Genomic DNA, 20,200 nt, shown 5'->3' on the forward strand with positions numbered 1-20,200 from the left:
GAACAAAATGCTCCGAACGCTGGGGCAGTGGAGTACTCCTTTAATGTTACTTGTATGGAATAAACGACACCGTTCTGTTATTAGGATCTATGGTCAGATTCTTCTTCCATAACTAGTCTCAGTACTAGCACCAGCGGGTATCCTCCATTTTACCGCTGTGGATCGTGTGTGATCCTCTTCAAGTACATTCATCCCACCGAGGATCCTGCCAGACCTGGAGAGGATGCCGCGGCTGCTGACGGCCATCTTGGATTCCAATTAGGAGTCTAGGTGCCAGTGCTGGTGTTGTGTCCTCAGCACAACATCTTCCGGTATGCCTTCTACCACCTACCTGCTAGGGTTTACCGGAACGTTACTACACCAGGAGTGCATCTTTTATTCTCGTCTAAGGAGATGATGGAGGCGCCGATGCTGCCAACCGAGGTGGAGAAGTTAAAGCCCAGACAGGGGCAGATGCTGAGCAGCAAGAGGATAGGATCTTACTGACAAAGCAGTTTAACCGCTTGAGGACTTTTTTTTCCCATTTTTGCACTTTTGTTTTTTTCCTCACATTCTAAAAATCATAACGCTTTCAGTTTTCCACCTACAGGCCTATATGAGGCTTGTTTTATGCGCTAAATCACATTTATTAACTTATTTTTTCACACTTTTTTTGTCTATTACATGCAATTATTGGATTGCATACGCTGTTCTGTGCCATAGCATAGCATTGATCAGTGTTATCGGTGCTCTGCTCCTCTAGTTTGGATCTCAGGCATGGAGCAGCAGAGCGACAATCGGATGGTGGGAAGTAAGGTAAGTAGCCTCCCGCTGTCCTCTCAGCTGTTCAGGACACCACGATTTCACCACGGCGGTCCCGAACAGCTGACTGAGCTAACCGGCAACTGTTTCTCCTGTTTTAGAGGCCGCGATCAACTTTGATTGCGGCGTCTAAAGGGATAATACCGGATATCAGCCCGATCAGCAATGTCCGCGGGTCCTGGTTGTAGATAGCAACCGGGACCCACCGGGTATGAAGCGTGCTCAGCCCCTGAGCACGCTTCGCATAACAGGAGCCAGCACAGAACGTAAATATATAAGTCATGCGTCATTAAGGGGTTAAATTGGAAAAGGGGGGTGATTCAAACTTTTAGCATGGAAGGGGTTAATTCACATTTATTAACTTGTTTTCTTACACCCTTTTTTAGTCCCTGTCGGGGACTATAACATGCAATCCTCTGATTGTATACACTGTTCTGTGCCATAGCATAGCATTGATCAGTGTTATCTGCGCTGAAGCTGACTGGAGCATCAAGGAAGAGACTGGACGGCAAGGAGGCAGGTAAGGGCCCTCTCGCCGTCCTCTCAGCTAATTGTTACACCACGGTGGTCCGGATCAGCTCCACTGAGCTGCCAAGAAAGCTTTTCTTTTATTTTAGACGCCGCAATCAACTTTGATTGCGGCATCTAATGGGTTAATAACGGGAATCACCGCGATCAATGATGTCCGGCATTAGACATGGTTCCCAGCCAGCTTGTGACCCCGCGTAATAGCAGGGGAGCAGGGACAAAGCATACATGTACACCCTGCGTCCTTAAGGGGTTTAGAAGCTTTTAATATGCCGAGGGCCCAGGACAAGTCTGTTCCTCTATTACAGGTAAGAAAAGCACAATGGACCTGATGTGGTTGACGCAACCATCTTAAAAAGGTCTCCAGAGGCAGCGAGGAGGGCAAGTGGATAAAGCAACGAGCTGCCCTGAATGATACCGGTCTGTATAAAAACAACAAGGATAAAATCTGTCTACCAAAGGTTCTGTGCCCAATGATGTCCCCGGAGACTCATAGAGTCACCCACAACTAGAAAATGACTATAATATCACTGGTGAGTGATCACTGGATAGCCCCAGGATTTACCACAGTGGTCACCAGGTAAACACCGGCCGGCATGACCTGTGCCAGACCTAATGTAGGAAAGCGGGCAGGTGCCTCCTAAACGTGGCGGATTTACTCGTTTTAGCAGCTGCAGATAGACTATACAGTTGCCTCAACATACAATAGTTTCATCATACAATGGTCTTTTCTGGACCATTGGAACTTGAAACCAGACACAACATACAATGTACAAACAGTCCAGATCTGTGACACGTGTCCATGGCTGCAAGAACCGACCAATCAGAATGGCCATTCACTGGTAAAACCCCTTTATTACTGAAGTGTATGCACTGAATTCCTGTCTGGTAGCACCCCCTACAGTACAGGGAGGTATTACATGTTCTGTACTACTCTTACCTGTGCCAGGGTTAGCTGCTCCAGGTGGGGGCAGCTCTATTTTACATTTTTTTGGGACACTGTGTGTACTGTACAGGACCCTGAAGAAGCTCCTGTCCTCTACATAGACAGTGATTACAGCTCCCAGCAGATCTCTATTACTTTTATATGGAAGGATTTGCTTTATCTATATTAGTATCTACTTATCTTTCTTTAATCTTCACTTTTTCCTATTTTTGCATGACATTTTTGGTGGCTTCAGAACCAATTACCAGGTTTCCATAGAGTTACAGTCCAAACATACAATGGTCGTCCTGGAACCAATTACTTTTGTAACTTGAGGGACCACTGTGTCCAACTCCCCTTGTGAGGAGGGTATGAATACATTTTGGTGTGTGTGGATCTCTTTTCAGGTTGGCTTAAAGGGGTAGTCCAGTGGTGAAAAACTTATCCCCTATCCTAAGGATACGGGATAAGTTTGAGATCGCGGGGGGTCCGACCGCTGGGGCCCCCTGCGATCTCTCTGTACGGGGCCCCGGCTCTCCGCCCAGATAGCGGGTGTCGACCCCGGCACGAAGCGGCGGCCGACACGCCCCCTCAATACATCTCAATGGCAGAGCCGGAGATTGCCGAAGGCAGCGCTTCGGCTCTGCCATAGAGTTGTATTGAGGGGACGTGTCGGCCGCCGACTCGTGCGGAGGTCGACACGCCCCCTTCCCGTGGGCTGTCGGGGCTCCGTACAGGAGATCGCAGGGGGCCCCAGCGGTCGGACCCCCCCCAATCTGCAACCTGTCCCCTATCCTTAGGATAGGGGATAAGTTGCTCACCACTGAGTCACCACTGGACTACTCCTTTAAGGCCCATCTGGGTCGAAATTCTAATGCAAAGGTGACAGCATGGAAAAATTTGGTAATTAGGGCAAATTGGTTTTATTGAAAGACAAAAGACCATCGGCATTACAAGCTAGTAAGACCGGCAAAAATACAGGAACATACAAGGGCAGCAGTCAGGGTGAGGGAGACATCACATACAGTCAGGATCGAGCTGATAAAAGGAACAATAACACAGAACACGCACCCTGAGGTGCCAGAAAACAGAAAAGTAGTCCCAATTGCCCCCCCCCCCCACCTCTTACGCCTGCACTGATTAAGCACTATTTAGAAATGAATTTAAAAGAAAAAGCAAGTAATAAAAAGGGAATGGGAATGCTGCCGCCGAACGAACTGCCTCATTTCAGCACAATCACATAAGACAGGAACATATCTAGGAACCAACATTCACCATATGTGGATCAGATAAACCACGCACTGACTCTGGGGAGTCAGGGGGGAGGAACACCAGGCGCCCCACACTCCCTCAAATTTAGCATTTCCTGTTTTATACACCATCTTAGAGAATGGGATAATAGAATTTACCAGCTTCTTTCATTTGCCGAGTGTCACGATGCCGGCTGGCAGGAGGTGGATCCTCTGTGCCAGAGAGGGATAGCGAGGACCGTGCTAGTGGACCGGTTCTAAGACACTACTGGTTTTCACCAGAGCCCGCCGCAAAGCGGGATGGTCTTGCTGCGGCGGTAGTGACCAGGTCGTATCCACTAGCAACGGCTCACCTCTCTGGCTGCTGAAGAAAGGCGAGGTACAAGGGAGTAGGCAGAAGCAAAGTCGGACGTAGCAGAAGGTCGGGGGCAGGCGGCAAGGTTCGTAGTCAGGGGAGATAGCAGAAGTTCTGGTACACAGGGTTTAAACACACAAAACGCTTTCACTAGGCACAAGGGCAACAAGATCCGGCAGGGAAGTGCAAGGGAGGAGGTTAGATATAGTCAGGGACCAGGTGGGAGCCAATTAAGCTAATTGGGCCAGGCACCAATCATTGGTGCACTGGCCCTTTAAGTCTCAGGGAGCTGGCGCGCGCGCGCCCTAGAGAGCGGAGCCGCGCGCGCCAGCACATGACAGCAGGGGACGGGAACGGGTAAGTGACCTGGGATGCGATTCGCGAGCGGGCGCGTCCCGCTGTGCGAATCGCATCCCCAACGGCCATGACAGAGCAGCGCTCCCGGTCAGCGGGACTGACCGGGGAGCTGCAGGGAGAAAGACGCCGTGAGCGCTCCGGGGAGGAGCGGGGACCCGGAGCGCTAGGCGTAACAGTACCCCCCCCCTTAGGTCTCCCCTTCTCTTTATCGGGTAACTGCCTCCCCTGGGATGAGGACACCGGGAAAGGATGGAGGGATTCCTCAACGGCAGGCAGGACCGCAGGAGTAGGAATGGGGAGAGAGGGCAGAGGGCGAGACCTGGCACGGGGCAGTGTGACACCAGGACGAGGGCCATGAGGGGACACAGAAGCTTGCCTGATGGAACTGGGAGGGGGGGAGGGGCATTTCCTGTGGCAGGCAGAGTCCTTAATGACCTTAGGGGGACCGGATACAGGAGGAACCACAGGGTCACGGCAGGGAGTACTGGGAACCGGTTGAAGGCAGTCCTTGGAACAAGAGGGACCCCAACTCTTGATCTCCCCAGTGGACCAATCCAGGGTTGGGGAATGGTGTTGAAGCCAGGGTAGTCCAAGGAGAACTTCAGAAGAGCAATTAGGAAGGACAAAAAATATAATCTCCTCGTGATGAGGTCCGATGCACATTAGGAGGGGCTCCGTGCGGTAACGCACGGTGCAATCCAACCTGGCTCCGTTGACCGCGGAAATGTGGAGTGGCTTGACAAGACGGGTCACCGGAATGCGGAATTTATTCACAAAGGACTCCCGAATAAAATTCCCAGAAGCTCCAGAGTCCAGGCAGGCCACGGCTGAGAGGGGAGAGCTGGCTGAAGTGGAAATCCGAACAGGTACCGTGAGACGTGGAGAAGCCGACTTGGCATCAAGAGACGCCACACCCATGAGAGCTGAGTGCGAGCGTGCGTTTCCCAGACGTGGAGGACGGATTGGGCAATCCACCAAAAAATGTTCAGTACTGGCACAGTACAGACAAAGATTCTCTTCCTTACGGCGATTCCTCTCTTCCAGGGTCAGGCGAGACCGATCCACTTGCATGGCCTCCTCGGCGGGAGGCCTAGGCGCAGATTGCAGTGGAGACTGTGGGAGAGGTGTCCAGAGATCTAAGTCTTTTTCCTGGCGGAGCTCTTGATGCCTCTCAGAAAAACGCATGTCGATGCGAGTGGCTAGATGAATGAGTTCATGCAGGTTAGCAGGAGTCTCTCGTGCGGCCAGAACATCCTTAATGTTGCTGGATAGGCCTTTTTTAAAGGTCGCGCAGAGAGCCTCATTATTCCAGGATAGTTCAGAAGCAAGAGTACGGAATTGTATGGCGTACTCGCCAACGGAGGAATTACCCTGGACCAGGTTCAGCAGGGCAGTCTCAGCAGAAGAGGCTCGGGCAGGTTCCTCAAAGACACTTCGAATTTCCGAGAAGAAGGAGTGTACAGAGGCAGTGACGGGGTCATCGCGGTCCCAGAGCGGTGTGGCCCATGACAGGGCTTTTCCAGACAGAAGGCTGACTACGAAAGCCACCTTAGACCTTTCAGTAGGAAACTGATCCGACATCATCTCTAAGTGCAAGGAACATTGCGAAAGAAAGCCACGGCAAAACTTAGAGTCCCCATTAAATTTGTCTGGCAAGGACAGGCGGAGGCTAGGAGCGGCCACTCGCCGCGGAAGGGGTGCTGGAGCTGGCGGAGGAGATGGTTGTTGCTGCTGTAGCTGCGACTGTACTTGCTGTAGTTGTGACTGGAGTTGCTGTGTCATGGTGGTCAAGTACGACAGCTGGTGATCTTGTTGCGCTATCTGTTGCGACTGCTGGGCGATCTGACGAGCTTGCTGGGCGACCAGCGTAGGGAGGTCAGCGACAACTGGCAGAGGAACTTCAGCGGGATCCATGGCCGGATCTACTGTCACGATGCCGGCTGGCAGGAGGTGGATCCTCTGTGCCAGAGAGGGATAGCGAGGACCGTGCTAGTGGACCGGTTCTAAGACACTACTGGTTTTCACCAGAGCCCGCCGCAAAGCGGGATGGTCTTGCTGCGGCGGTAGTGACCAGGTCGTATCCACTAGCAACGGCTCACCTCTCTGGCTGCTGAAGAAAGGCGAGGTACAAGGGAGTAGGCAGAAGCAAAGTCGGACGTAGCAGAAGGTCGGGGGCAGGCGGCAAGGTTCGTAGTCAGGGGAGATAGCAGAAGTTCTGGTACACAGGGTTTAAACACACAAAACGCTTTCACTAGGCACAAGGGCAACAAGATCCGGCAGGGAAGTGCAAGGGAGGAGGTTAGATATAGTCAGGGACCAGGTGGGAGCCAATTAAGCTAATTGGGCCAGGCACCAATCATTGGTGCACTGGCCCTTTAAGTCTCAGGGAGCTGGCGCGCGCGCGCCCTAGAGAGCGGAGCCGCGCGCGCCAGCACATGACAGCAGGGGACGGGAACGGGTAAGTGACCTGGGATGCGATTCGCGAGCGGGCGCGTCCCGCTGTGCGAATCGCATCCCCAACGGCCATGACAGAGCAGCGCTCCCGGTCAGCGGGACTGACCGGGGAGCTGCAGGGAGAAAGACGCCGTGAGCGCTCCGGGGAGGAGCGGGGACCCGGAGCGCTAGGCGTAACACCGAGCTTCCACATGTGATGCAAGTGTCCTATCCCTCTATATACTGAAGACATCGTCAGGCGGTGAGCTGACCCCAGATTGTTTCATAGATTTTCTATGTCTTTCTTTTGCAATATGTAAAAGAGTGCCCAACTCAATCCACATACAACAAAACCCCAGAAGGTGCCCGGATAACTCGGAATATATCAACAACTTTAGGGGAAAACCACTAAAGGGGTACCCTAAACTAAGAACCTTCCCTATAAAATGTAACTTTTATTGGTCACTATTATAATATCAAAAGAAATCAAAAACCAAATGAAATGTTCACCACTAGGTGTCAGAACCCCACCACTGTTATAATTACAGCTCCAGTTTAGCTCCGTATCAGTGTGCTGGAAATATGATAAGCTCAGAAGGAATGTGCGCTTATTCTGTATGGCCGTTCAGGAGCTCTCAATATATTTAGTAATCAGAAGCTAAATGTAAGAGCTGCAATTAAAACTCCCATGTATCCAGTTCAATGATGTTTCGTCGGCTCCCCAGCTTTATCAAAGGACTGATAGCTAATGGCCTGACTCACTCCCACACCTTCAACATTGAGAAGATTCTCTAATACCATGTGACAAAAGGAGAGGAGGAGTCCCATACCCTCGACAACATATCTTATATGAACTCTCCTGTATACGAATACAGGGAGAGAAGCCACGTGAGCGCTAGAGATAAATCCGCTCTGTTCTTCAGAGAGTTGGATATTCAGCTCCTCTTCTCATATAAGATGCATTTTGGTTACTATTAGGAGCAGAAGAAATCAGATAAGAATAAAGCTTAGATATTATTATTATTTAGGAAATAAATACAATCTCTCTAACCAATTTCAGGGACGTATGTTAGTAGAACGCTGAAAACATTGGAGAGTAAAGAGAAATTTACTTATAAAACCCCAGAAAGCCTGAGATTCCTCTATGGCCAAAGTCTTAGTAGAAGAATATAAATCTCGTAACGTAAAAGAATGTAAACGTTCCCACAAAGGGGAAGAGGGAAAATGTGTTTAGTAATAACCATAGGGAGTAAAGAAAGTGGGGTTAGGGGGGAAGGGAAATCAGAATCAGTCGTAGAGCAGTCTCGTAATACCGACAAAGTTATATATAAAAGAGGAAAGAACTAGAGAGGCCAAGGAGGAGTGCGGGGGCCACAAAATGGGCCCTATAGAAGGAGGGACTGAGGAGAATTCCATATCCACATGAGGAGGAATATAAAGGGGAGGATGAGAAAAAGAAGAGCGAACGAGCTCTAATAATCCAGAGGAAGGAAAAGCTTTATAATAAGTGTGTAAATCCGGAAACACAAAACCGCCGTCTAATGTCTTCAGGGTGAGCGTCTATACGGGACACGTGGTCTCTTCTGAATCATAACAAAATTACTAAATAACCATCGGATAGAAGAAAAATAACAATTCCGTACTATGATAGGGACGGACTGTAAAAATATAAAATATTATTGGTAAATATAAGATTTAAGAACCTTTTTCCTTCCAATCCACGACATATATGGGAATTTACGAGCGTGTAACTGGGTCTTCAATCCGTGTAATAATGGCGCAAAGTGTGAAGTAAAGAGATCTTGTACCAGATGTGATCAGATCTCTAGGGATTTTATACCCCGGGGAGGACAAAGAAAAGGAAAAGAATTACACCCATGTTTACTGAACCCGGGGGACGCTGACATATTGACGACTTCTCATATAGAAAAATGGATTTTATGATCTGAGACCGAAAATAGACGTCAAGACGGGAAACGCTGGTCTAGGGTTTGTGATAAATAAAAGTATCTGCAGCGTCTTATGTTCAGAAGAGACGATCTTCAAGGGAGACGCGCGGATCCTGTCTGATGCCTTGAATTAAAGTCTCTATAATCATAATGAGAAGGGGGCGGGGACAACACTGACGCGTTACATTCCCTATATACAACGTCAGGGACAATATTACATTTATTATAAGTCAAAAAAATAAAGGGAACACTTAAACAACACAATGTAACTCCTAGTCAATGACACTTCTGTGAAATCACACTGTCCACTCAGGAAGCAACACTGATTGACAATTAATTTCACATGCTGTTGTGCAAATGGAACAGACAACAGGTGGAAATTATAGGCAATTAGCACCCCCAATAAAGGAGTGGTTCTGCAGGTGGTGACCACAGACCACTTTTCAGTTCATATGCTTCCTGGCTGATGTTTTGGTCACTTTTGAATGCTGGCAGTGCTTTCTCTCTAGTGGTAGCATGAGACGGAGTCTACAACCCACACAAGTGGCTCAGGTATTGCAGCTCATCCAGGATGGCACATCATTGCGAACTGTAGCAAGAAGGTTTGCTGTGTCTGTCAGTGTAGTGTCCAGAGCATGGAGGCGCTACCAGGAGACAGGCCAGTACATCAGGAGATGTGGAGGAGGACGTAGGAGGGCAAAAACCCAGAAGCATGGCCGCTACCTCCGCCTTTGTGCAAGGAGGAGCAGGAGGAGCACTGCCAGAGCCCTGCAAAAAGACCTCCAGCAGGCCACAAATGTGCATGTGTCCACTCAATCGGTCAGAAACAGATACATAAGGGTGGTATGAGGGCCTGACGTCCACAGGTGGGGGTTATGCTTACAGCCCAACACCGTGCAGGATGTTTGGCATTTGCCAGAGAACAACAAGATTGGCAAATTCCCCACTGGTGCCCTGTGCTCTTCACAGATGAAAGCAGGTTCACACTGAGCACATGTGACAGACGTGGAGAATATTCTGCTGCCTGCAACATCCTCCAGCATGACCGGTTTGGCGGTGGGTCAGTAATGGTGTGGGGTGGCATTTCTTTGGTGGCCGCACAGCCCTCCATGTTCTTGCCAGAGGTAGCCTGACTGCCATTAGGTACCGAGATGAGATCCTCAGACCCCTTGTGAGACCATATGCTGGTGCGGTTGGGTTCCTCCTAATACAAGACAATGTTAGACCTCATGTGGCTGGAGTGTGTCAGCAGTTCCTACAAGAGAAAGGCATTGATGCTATGGACTGGCTGCCCGTTCCCCTGAATCCGATTGAGCAGTTGTGGGACGTCTCGCTCCATCCACCACAGACTGTCCAGGAGTGGGTGGATGCTTTAGTCCAGGTCTGGGAGGACATCTCTCAGGAGACCATCCTCCACCTCATCAGGAGCATGCCCAGGCGTTGTAGGGAGGTCATACGGGCACGTGGAGGCCACACACACTACTGAGCCTCATTGTGACTTGTATTAAGGACATTACATAAAGTTGGATCAGCCTGTAGTGGGGTGACTCCATATCCAGACCTCCATGGGTTGATACATTTGATTTCCATTGATATTTTTTGTGAGATTTTGTTGTCAGCGCATTCAACGATGTAAAGACGAAAGTATTTCATACAATAAGTTCATTCATTCAGATCTAGGATGTGTTATCTTAGTGTTCCCTTTATTTTTTTGAGCAGTATAATATAGAGAACTTCTTTAAAATTGATATCAAGTTTGGAGATGAAGCATATATTGTATAAATATATATAAGTATGTATTATTGTCAACTATCCTATGTACATGGTTAATATATAGATGTGTTATTTGCATAATTTTTTGCTCTGCTTCATGTTCTCCCCTGTGTTAGAACATGAAAATGGCTTCTCTCCTGTGTGAGTTTTTCGATGTACAACAAGGTCTGATTTGCGAGTAAAACATTTGCCACATTCTGAACATAAAAATGGCTTATCCCCTGTGTGAGTTATTTGATGGTTAACAAGAATTGATTTCTGAGCAAAACATTTCCCACATTCTGCGCAAGAAAATGGCTTCTCTCCTGAGTGAGTTTTTCTATGTACAACAAGGTCTGATTTCTGAGCAAAACATTTCCCACATTCTGAACATGAAAATGGCTTTTCTCCTGTGTGAGTTCTTTGATGTAAAACAAGGTCTGATTTCTGAGTAAAACATTTCACACATTCTGAACATGGAAATGGCTTCTCCCCTGTGTGAATTCTTTGATGTTTAATAAGATCTGATTTCTGAGCAAAACATTTCCCACATTCTGAACATGAAAATGGCTTCTCTCCTGTGTGAGTTCTTTGATGTAAAACAAGGTCTGATTTCTGAGTAAAACATTTCACACATTCTGAACATGGAAATGGCTTCTCCCCTGTGTGAGTTCTTTGATGTTTAACAAGATCTGATTTCTGAGCAAAACATTTCCCACACTCTGAACATGAAAATGGCTTCTCTCCTGTGTGAGTTCTTTGATGTACAACAAGACCTGATTTATAATTAAAACATTTCCCACATTCTGAACATGAAAATGGCTTCTCTCCTGTGTGAGTTCTTTCATGTACAACAAGACATGATTTAAAAGCAAAACATTTTCCACATTCTGAACATGAAAATGGCTTCTCTCCTGTGTGATTTCTTTGATGTACAACAAGGTCTAATTTATAAGTAAAACATTTCCCACATTCTGAACATGAAAATGGCTTCTCTCCTGTGTGAGTTCTTTGATGTACAACAAGGTATGATTTCTGAGTAAAACATTTCCCACATTCTGAACATGGAAATGGCTTCTCTCCTGTGTGAGTTCTTTGATGGCGAACAAGACCTTGTTTCCCAGTAAAACATTTCTCACATTGTGGACATGAAAACGGCTTCTCTCCTTTGTAGCTTCTCTTATGTCTCACAAGATTTGATTTCTTGGTAAAACACTTTCCACATTCTGAACATGAATATGGCCTTTCCTTTGCACAATCTTTCTGATGTCCAACACCCCTTCTGTGACTCTTATTTTGCTGAACATCCTGTGATGACTGAGAAGACAGGACCTGTATATAAGGATGAGATGACAGATCTTGGCTGTGAAGGGCTGAGGGTGTATCTGGGATAATGGAATGTTCTTCATATGTATCTTGTGTGATATCATCATCTGCTTTATAATCTGAAGATATAAGATTCTCCTCTGATCTCCTGCTACAAGAATCTGCAGAGAATAACACAGATTTTATTTTTGAGTATTAACCCCTAACAACCCAGGACATTTTTGCATTTCTAAGCAATAGCACTTTGTAAAGATTTACTGCAAAACTGAAGAAAGATAGTTGCTATGATAGCGGAGCAGCCATACAACAGTGGTGTCGAACTGTGGCCCTCCAGATGTTGCAAAACTTCAACTCCCAGCATGCCTGGACACCAAAGGTCCTCTAGAGGATGCACAATGTCCCCAAAGGTAAATCAAGGCTTCCCTCTGAAGTTTTGCAACATCTGGAGGGCCACAGGTTGACACCACTGCCTTACAAGGAGCAGGGACACCAGTCTTTGACAATCATGTGGACACAGCCTCAGGGAAAATCACTGCTATGGGGCCCGGTCAGGGAACAAATGACCGTGCCCCCCAATCCACCTGACCCCGCAGGTTATAATGGAGCAGTCATCCAAACCGCCCCCTTTATAATCCTCATGCCAGCCAGAGAATTCAGGCAAAGGATAGGGGATACGTTATAGATCACGGGGGTCCGACCCTTGGGACTCCCTGCAATCTCCTGAATGGGGCCCTGGCAGTCTGCTTAAAGGGGGCGGACCGACCCTGCATGGAGCGACAGCTGACACTCCCCCTCCATGTATCCCATAGAGATATATGGAGGGGGTGTGTCGGCCGCGGCATCCTGTGGGGGTCAGAACGGCCGCTTCCTGCAGACTGCTGGGGCCCCGTTCAGGAGATCGCGGGGAGTCACAAGGGTCGGAACCCCGCGATCTATAACCTATCCCCTATCCTGTCTAGGCAGAGAGTATCACATTTTTGTCTTTTGTCTATTAATGTGTATAGAAAGACTTATGTCCTAATAAAGTTAGAGAAATTTTCCTGGAACCAAGTTAAAAGAGGAACCTTTATTTTTAATGATTTTCGCTCTCGGCTCGCCAGCCGCACCTATACCTCCATTTGGACCCACAAAAGTGACCCGAACCGGAACATTTCTGTATCAGAGGGAAAGAATAAAGGGATTTAAAGGGGTACTCTACTGCTAGACATCTTATTCCTTATCCAAAGGATGGGGGATAGGATGTCTGATCGCGGGGGTCCGGCTGCTGGGACCCCCAGGATCTCCCGCAGCACAGGGCGTTCTAAAATAAACTCCAGTGACGTCACGACCACGCCCCATCGCGATTTCGCGTCCCCTCCATTCATGTGTATCGGAGGGGGCGTGTAATCTGACACGCCCCCTCCAATAGACACGAATAGAGGGGGCATGAAAATGACATCACAAGGGGCCGTGGCTGTGACATTATGATCACGGCCTCTGGCTCCGAGCGTTCTGAACAAAAAGTTAAAAACACCGAAGCACCGAAGTACCCCTTTAACCCCTTAATGACCAAGCCCATTTTCACCTCAAGGACCAGGCCAATTTTATTTTTGCGTGTTCGTTTTTTCCTCCTCGCCTTCTAAAATCCATAACTCCTTTATATTTCCATCTACAGACCCATATAAGGGCTTGTTTTATGCGTGACCAATTGCACTTTGTAATGAAACCTCTAATTTTACCATAAAATGTACGGCGAACCCCCCCAAAAAAATTTTTAGGGAGGAAATTTTAATGAAAAGCAAAATGTTGCACATTTTGGAAGGTTTTGTTTTCACGCTGTACACTTTACGGTAAAAATTATAGGTGTTCTTTATTCTGTGGGTCAATAAGATTAAAATGATACCCATGGGTAGATACTTTTATATTTTTGTACCGCTTAAAAAAAGTCAAAAACTTTTTGTACAAAATCAGTAATCTAAAATCGCCCTATTTTGACCACCTATAACTTTTTCATTTTTCCATATATAGGCCGGTATGAGGGCTCATTTTTTGTGCCGTCATCTGTACTTTTTTTAGATACCACATTTGCATATATAAAACTTTTAGATCATTTTTTATTATTTTTTTAAATAAAATGTGACAAAAAAGCAGGATTTGTGGACTTTTAAAATTTTTTACGTTTACGCCATTCACCGTACGGGATCATTAACATTATATTTTGATAGTTCGAACATTTACACACACGGCGATACCAAATATGTTTATTAAAAAAAGTTTTATGCTTTTTGGGGGTAAAATAGGAAAAACGGATAATTTTCATTTTTATTGGGGTAGGCGATTTTTCCCTTTTTTTTTACTTTTTATTTTTACATGTTTCAACTTTTTTTTTTTTTACACTTTTTATGTCCCCATAGGAGACTATCTATAGCAATCATTTGATTGCTAATACTGTGCAGTGCTATGCATAGGACACAGCACTGATCAGTATTATCGGTGATCCTCTGCTCGATCGCAGACCAGAGCAGAAGACCCCGGGAGACAGCCGGAGCTAGGTAAGGGGACCTCCGGCTGTCATGCTGGATGATCGGATCCCCGCGGCAGCGCTGCGGGCAATCCGATCATCCAATCAGTATTGATCACGGCATCTGAGGGGTTAATGGCGGACATCTGCGCGATCGCCTAGTCACAGAATCCTCTGGGGATAAATGTTTGATCACGCGGGGTCCCGTTTGTGTATCTCCGGCTCTCCCATAGAGATTCATGGAGAGACATGTCGGGCACCACTTGGTGCGGCGGTCGACAGTAATCCCTGCACGGAGCAGAGGTCACCTGTGCCTGGAGAGATCTGGGGTGCTGGGCAGGAGATCACGGGAGTCTAGGCAGTCGGACCCCTCACGATCAGACACTTATCCCCTCTCCTCAGGATTCTTTGGAAGGTACCAGCGCCATCTTGTGTAGCGGTTCGGACATAAGTTTGCAGCTTCTTTGTCGATGACTGACCCCTGGTAGGACCCATAGTTGGGGTAACTGAACTAAGGCTTTTCGGGGTCTTTGTGGCAGAAGAAAGTGTCCAGGACAATTAAAGACATGGGATCTATGCAGAGTTACTGCAACATGAGTCCGCTCAGCGTACAAAAAGGAAGAGAACGACTCCAGGAAGACGTCACCTGTTAGTCACTGCTGGTATGTACTGCTATATGGTCTCTATATGGAGGAATATTATTCTGTATATAATGTGTTTCATAAACAGTATGGCGGTATTATTCAGTCACTATGTAGTGGTGATGGTATCAAGTCAACTGCTATAGAGTCAATATAGGGGGGAGGGGGATAGTATTTGCCCTGAAGTCCCAAAGATTCTAGTTACACCAATACTTCCCGAAAATATTATTGCAGCCGGTGACTGAATAGAATCTATGAACCTTCTCTGTATTTAGTGGTTACTACTCACCTGGGCGGTTACCTGTAGGAATGTCCTCCTTATACTGCTCATCACCACTCACATCTGTGTCTTCTTCTACTTTTACTATTATGTGTGTAGTATTAAAATAGATTAGATCTTTCCCTGTAGGAATGTCCTCCTTATACTGCTAATCACTGCTCAAATCTGTCTCTTCTTCTTCCTCATTTATATCTGTAGTATTAATATAGATCAGATCTTACCCTGTAGGAATGTCCTCCTTATACTGTTCATCATTGCTCACATCTGGCTCAAAGTGAGAATGTTGAGCTCTTATTGTTTGGATAGAATTATTTCAAATTCAGTGGAAAAAAAATAGCAATTAGCTTTTTTTTCCACAAATTCTTTATTTGTGGGACATCATTTTGGTCGCTTTTGAAATGGAGGAAATGCGCCCCACATCATGCTGTTTGTCCCGGGCTGGGCAGTACCCCATATCTGGTTGCCTGACAGCCTGGTAGGGCCAAGAAGGAGAGGAGCCCCCTTTGGCTATCAGGACATCAATATATGAATTATAGACCCCACTCCATGTCTGCAAAGGATCGGAGCTGTCAGAACCCCCACAAGTGTATTGTCTGGACCAGGGAGCGCTCTGATTGGTCCTTGGTCTTCTAGCAGTGACGCGCGGCTGTCTTTGACAGTTATAGTTCCTGATGGATATATCCGCCATGTTGTGGGAATAATCATCCACTCATGGTGAATATATCCATCACTGGGTGTTTGGGTGATCGTCCCCATTCATACGGCATTTCTGCAGTATCGGTGTCCGCTGTCATGTCAGAAAAGGGATCCAATGTATACTGGACTGAGGGGTTAATGGCGGACATCTGCGCGATCGCCTAGTCACAGAATCCTCTGGGGATAAATGTTTGATCACGCGGGGTCCCGTTTGTGTATCCCCGGCTCTCCCATAGAGATTCATGGAGAGACATGTCGGGCACCACTTGGTGCGGCGGTCGACAGTAATCCCTGCACGGAGCAGAGGTCACCTGTGCCTGGAGAGATCTGGGGTGCTGGGCAGGAGATCACGGGAGTCTAGGCAGTCGGACCCCTCACGATCAGACACTTATCCCCTCTCCTCAGGATTCTTTGGAAGGTACCAGCGCCATCTTGTGTAGCGGTTCGGACATAAGTTTGCAGCTTCTTTGTCGATGACTGACCCCTGGTAGGACCCATAGTTGGGGTAACTGAACTAAGGCTTTTCGGGGTCTTTGTGGCAGAAGAAAGTGTCCAGGACAATTAAAGACATGGGATCTATGCAGAGTTACTGCAACATGAGTCCGCTCAGCGTACAAAAAGGAAGAGAACGACTCCAGGAAGACGTCACCTGTTAGTCACTGCTGGTATGTACTGCTATATGGTCTCTATATGGAGGAATATTATTCTGTATATAATGTGTTTCATAAACAGTATGGCGGTATTATTCAGTCACTATGTAGTGGTGATGGTATCAAGTCAACTGCTATAGAGTCAATATAGGGGGGAGGGGGATAGTATTTGCCCTGAAGTCCCAAAGATTCTAGTTACACCAATACTTCCCGAAAATATTATTGCAGCCGGTGACTGAATAGAATCTATGAACCTTCTCTGTATTTAGTGGTTACTACTCACCTGGGCGGTTACCTGTAGGAATGTCCTCCTTATACTGCTCATCACCACTCACATCTGTGTCTTCTTCTACTTTTACTATTATGTGTGTAGTATTAAAATAGATTAGATCTTTCCCTGTAGGAATGTCCTCCTTATACTGCTAATCACTGCTCAAATCTGTCTCTTCTTCTTCCTCATTTATATCTGTAGTATTAATATAGATCAGATCTTACCCTGTAGGAATGTCCTCCTTATACTGTTCATCATTGCTCACATCTGGCTCAAAGTGAGAATGTTGAGCTCTTATTGTTTGGATAGAATTATTTCAAATTCAGTGGAAAAAAAATAGCAATTAGCTTTTTTTTCCACAAATTCTTTATTTGTGGGACATCATTTTGGTCGCTTTTGAAATGGAGGAAATGCGCCCCACATCATGCTGTTTGTCCCGGGCTGGGCAGTACCCCATATCTGGTTGCCTGACAGCCTGGTAGGGCCAAGAAGGAGAGGAGCCCCCTTTGGCTATCAGGACATCAATATATGAATTATAGACCCCACTCCATGTCTGCAAAGGATCGGAGCTGTCAGAACCCCCACAAGTGTATTGTCTGGACCAGGGAGCGCTCTGATTGGTCCTTGGTCTTCTAGCAGTGACGCGCGGCTGTCTTTGACAGTTATAGTTCCTGATGGATATATCCGCCATGTTGTGGGAATAATCATCCACTCATGGTGAATATATCCATCACTGGGTGTTTGGGTGATCGTCCCCATTCATACGGCATTTCTGCAGTATCGGTGTCCGCTGTCATGTCAGAAAAGGGATCCAATGTATACTGGACTCGTCTCATTCAGAAATGACTGCAGCTGCTACAGTATACGTCAGCATCATTATTATTGACTTGATGCTGACGGATATCTGTAACATAACGCTGAAACGCAGTATGAACGGGACGCAGTGTAGGGTCACATAGAGCGCAGAGTATTTCACACTGCGGATGCCCCCGGCAGTCACAAGGGCGAGATCACTGCTGCGGCTGGGTAGCTCAGTGTGTCCGCTCATGACTGCCGGTGGGAAATCCAACGCTATGAGTGGACACACAAAGATACCCAGCCGCAGCAGGGAGCTCACTATTGTGACTGCTGCCGGGCATCCGCAGCATGTAATATGGGATGTGCGCCGTGTAATCCTACACATTATGCATTTTTACTTTTCATTTATTTAATAAATGTATTTTTTATTTTCTTTACATTTTTTTTTACACGGTTCCGGCAATGCAGCAGGCCCCTGCCTGCCGGGGATTACACACAGCACCCTGCGGTCGTGCTGCGGGGTGCTGCAGGGAAGACAGAGGGAGCTCCCTCCATCAAAACACTTACAGCCCGCGATCACTTCTGATCGCGGCTGTAAGGGTTAAACTGCTGGGACCAAAGTTTACTTAGGTCCCGGCAATGCGGCAGGGTCCTGGCTGTGTGTTACAGCCGAGTCCCTGCTGTGATCTTGTGGGTACACTGGACAGTACCCACAAGAACCATGGACGTGTATATTCGTCCAGGTGCTGGAACGTGCATCCCCCTGGACATGTATACTCGTCCATGGTCGTTATGGTGTTAACGGAAAACTCTAGTACTTGAGTACTTATCCCCTAGTTACAGAATCCTGGGGGGATAAATGTCTGATTGTGAGGGGTCCGACCACTGAGACCCCCGTGATTTCCTGCCTGGCATCCCGTTTGTATATCTCCGGCTCTCCCATAGAGATTTATAGAGAGGTATGTCGGGCACCTCTTCATGCAGTGGTTGACAGTAATCCCTGCACGGAGCGGAGGTCACTTGTGCCCAGAGGAGCTGGGAGGCCCCAGCCTGACATATGTTTTGGGGGAGGGGGATGGTATTCCAAAATTTGGCCTGTAGTCCCAGAGATTCTAGTTACACCACTACTTCCCCCAAAATATTATTCTAGCCAGTGACTGAATAGAATCTGTGACCCTTCTCTGTATTTAGTGATCACTACTTACCTGGGTGGTTACCTGTAGAAATGTCCTTAAACTGCTCATCACCGCTCACATCTGTCTCTTCTGCTTTTACTATTATGTCTGGAGCATTATTATAGATCAGATCTTTTTCTGTAGAAATGTCCTCCTTATACTGCTCATCAATGCTCACATCTGTCTCTTCTTCCTTTATGTCTGTAGCATTATTATTGATCAGATCTTTCCCTGTAGGAATGTCCACCTTATACTGCTCATTACCGCTCACATCTGTCTCTTCTTCTTCTTCTTTTATGTATGTAGCATTATTATAGATCACATCTTTCCCTGTAGGAATGTCCTCCTTATACTGCTCATCACTACGTACATCTGTCTCTTGTTCTTCTTCCTTTATGTCTGTACCATTAATATAGATCAGATCTTTCTCAGTAGGAATGTTCTCCTTATACTGCTCATCACCGCTCACATCTGTCTCTTGTTCTTCCTTTATGTCTGTAGTATTAATATAGATCAGATCTTTTCCTGTAGAAATGACTTCCTTATACTGGTCATCACCGCTCACATCTGTCTCTTCTTCTACTTCCTTTATGTCTGTAGCATTAATATAAAAGAGATCTTTCCCTGTAGGAATGTCCTCCTTATACTGCTCATCACCGCTCACATCTGTCTCTTCTTCCTTTATGTCTGTAGCATTAATATAGATGAGATCTTTCCCTGTAGTAATGTCCTTCATATTCTGTTCATCAAGAGGACGGGGACACCTCTCTGGTGCTGTTCTCTTACAGGATCTGACTGTAGGGAACACATACAGAGACTGAATTCATTCTTTACATACAAATAATGAGAGGACGTGTGTATATAGTCATGTCTATTACCTGGTGATGTGAGGGGCTGCTGATCCTCCATCATGACCTGATCCTTGTACTGATCCTTGTGTCCTTCTACATACTCCCACTCCTCCATGGAGAAATAGACCGCCACGTCCTGACACCTTATAGGAACCTGTATTGTGAATAAACATTTAATTCTATACAATTCCAGGATGTTATATGGAGACATTTGAGGGGATATTCCTGCACATGATTTATCTTCTTGCTCTCGGATGATGAGGTGAATACTTGTCGGGGCAGATCCTCTATATTATGGTCACATGTCCCGAACTGACCACAAGTCTCATGACCCAGCTGTCAGTTCAGGTCATTATACCCAAAGCGCCCGTCCCATGGAGTGTAAGGAGTTAAGTGATATTTCATAGTATCACTGCTCCCCTCCCCCGGGACTATATAGTTGGCTGCTTACTGTCTGGCCCCTAAGGATAGAATTGGCAGTGCTGTGCGCCACTTAACCCTAGCTAGACTGGTTGTTCTTATCCCAGCAAGTAGAAGGGACAATAAGCAGCTATCTGTATAGTGTGTGGCCCCAAAAAAGGTAAGTGGCAATGCATCACCATCATTTAACTCCTTCATGGCTGACTGGGCAGGAGGTATATAATGTATAGCCATGGGCCCAG

The 20,200-nt window shown here is 46.9% G+C and overlaps 2 protein-coding genes across 2 annotated transcripts in view; one reads left to right on the forward strand and one right to left on the reverse strand.

Moving 5' to 3' along the window:
• The window catches only part of LOC130298279 (zinc finger protein 850-like), a 232,337-nt gene that overhangs the window by 13,586 nt on the left and 198,551 nt on the right, over nt 1-20,200 (forward strand). The window contains exon 4 of the mRNA XM_056551209.1: nt 4,543-4,548. Coding sequence (XP_056407184.1) covers nt 4,543-4,548 — 6 coding nt within the window. The remainder of the gene's footprint in view (nt 1-4,542; nt 4,549-20,200) is intronic.
• On the reverse strand, nt 10,421-19,437 carry LOC130298280 (oocyte zinc finger protein XlCOF22-like). The gene is made up of 2 exons (XM_056551210.1): nt 18,718-19,437; nt 10,421-11,837 (listed from the first exon to the last, which is right to left on the reverse strand). Exons 1-2 carry the CDS (start codon nt 19,421-19,423, stop codon nt 10,441-10,443), a joined length of 2,103 nt encoding a protein of 700 aa, XP_056407185.1. The 5' UTR covers nt 19,424-19,437; the 3' UTR covers nt 10,421-10,440.

This window comes from Hyla sarda, assembly GCF_029499605.1.
Source record: "Hyla sarda isolate aHylSar1 chromosome 1 unlocalized genomic scaffold, aHylSar1.hap1 SUPER_1_unloc_8, whole genome shotgun sequence".
In the NCBI taxonomy this organism is placed as follows: Eukaryota; Metazoa; Chordata; class Amphibia; order Anura; family Hylidae; genus Hyla; species Hyla sarda.

Bases quoted from the DNA above. Each gene is read 5' to 3' on its own strand.
- LOC130298280 (XM_056551210.1), bottom strand. From the start codon at position 19,423: ATGAAGGACATTACTACAGGGAAAGATCTCATCTATATTAATGCTACA. The intron at 11,838-18,717 runs GTAAGTAGTGAT...TATTCTCTGCAG, and splicing joins TTCTACAGGTAACCACCCAG to ATTCTTGTAGCAGGAGATCA.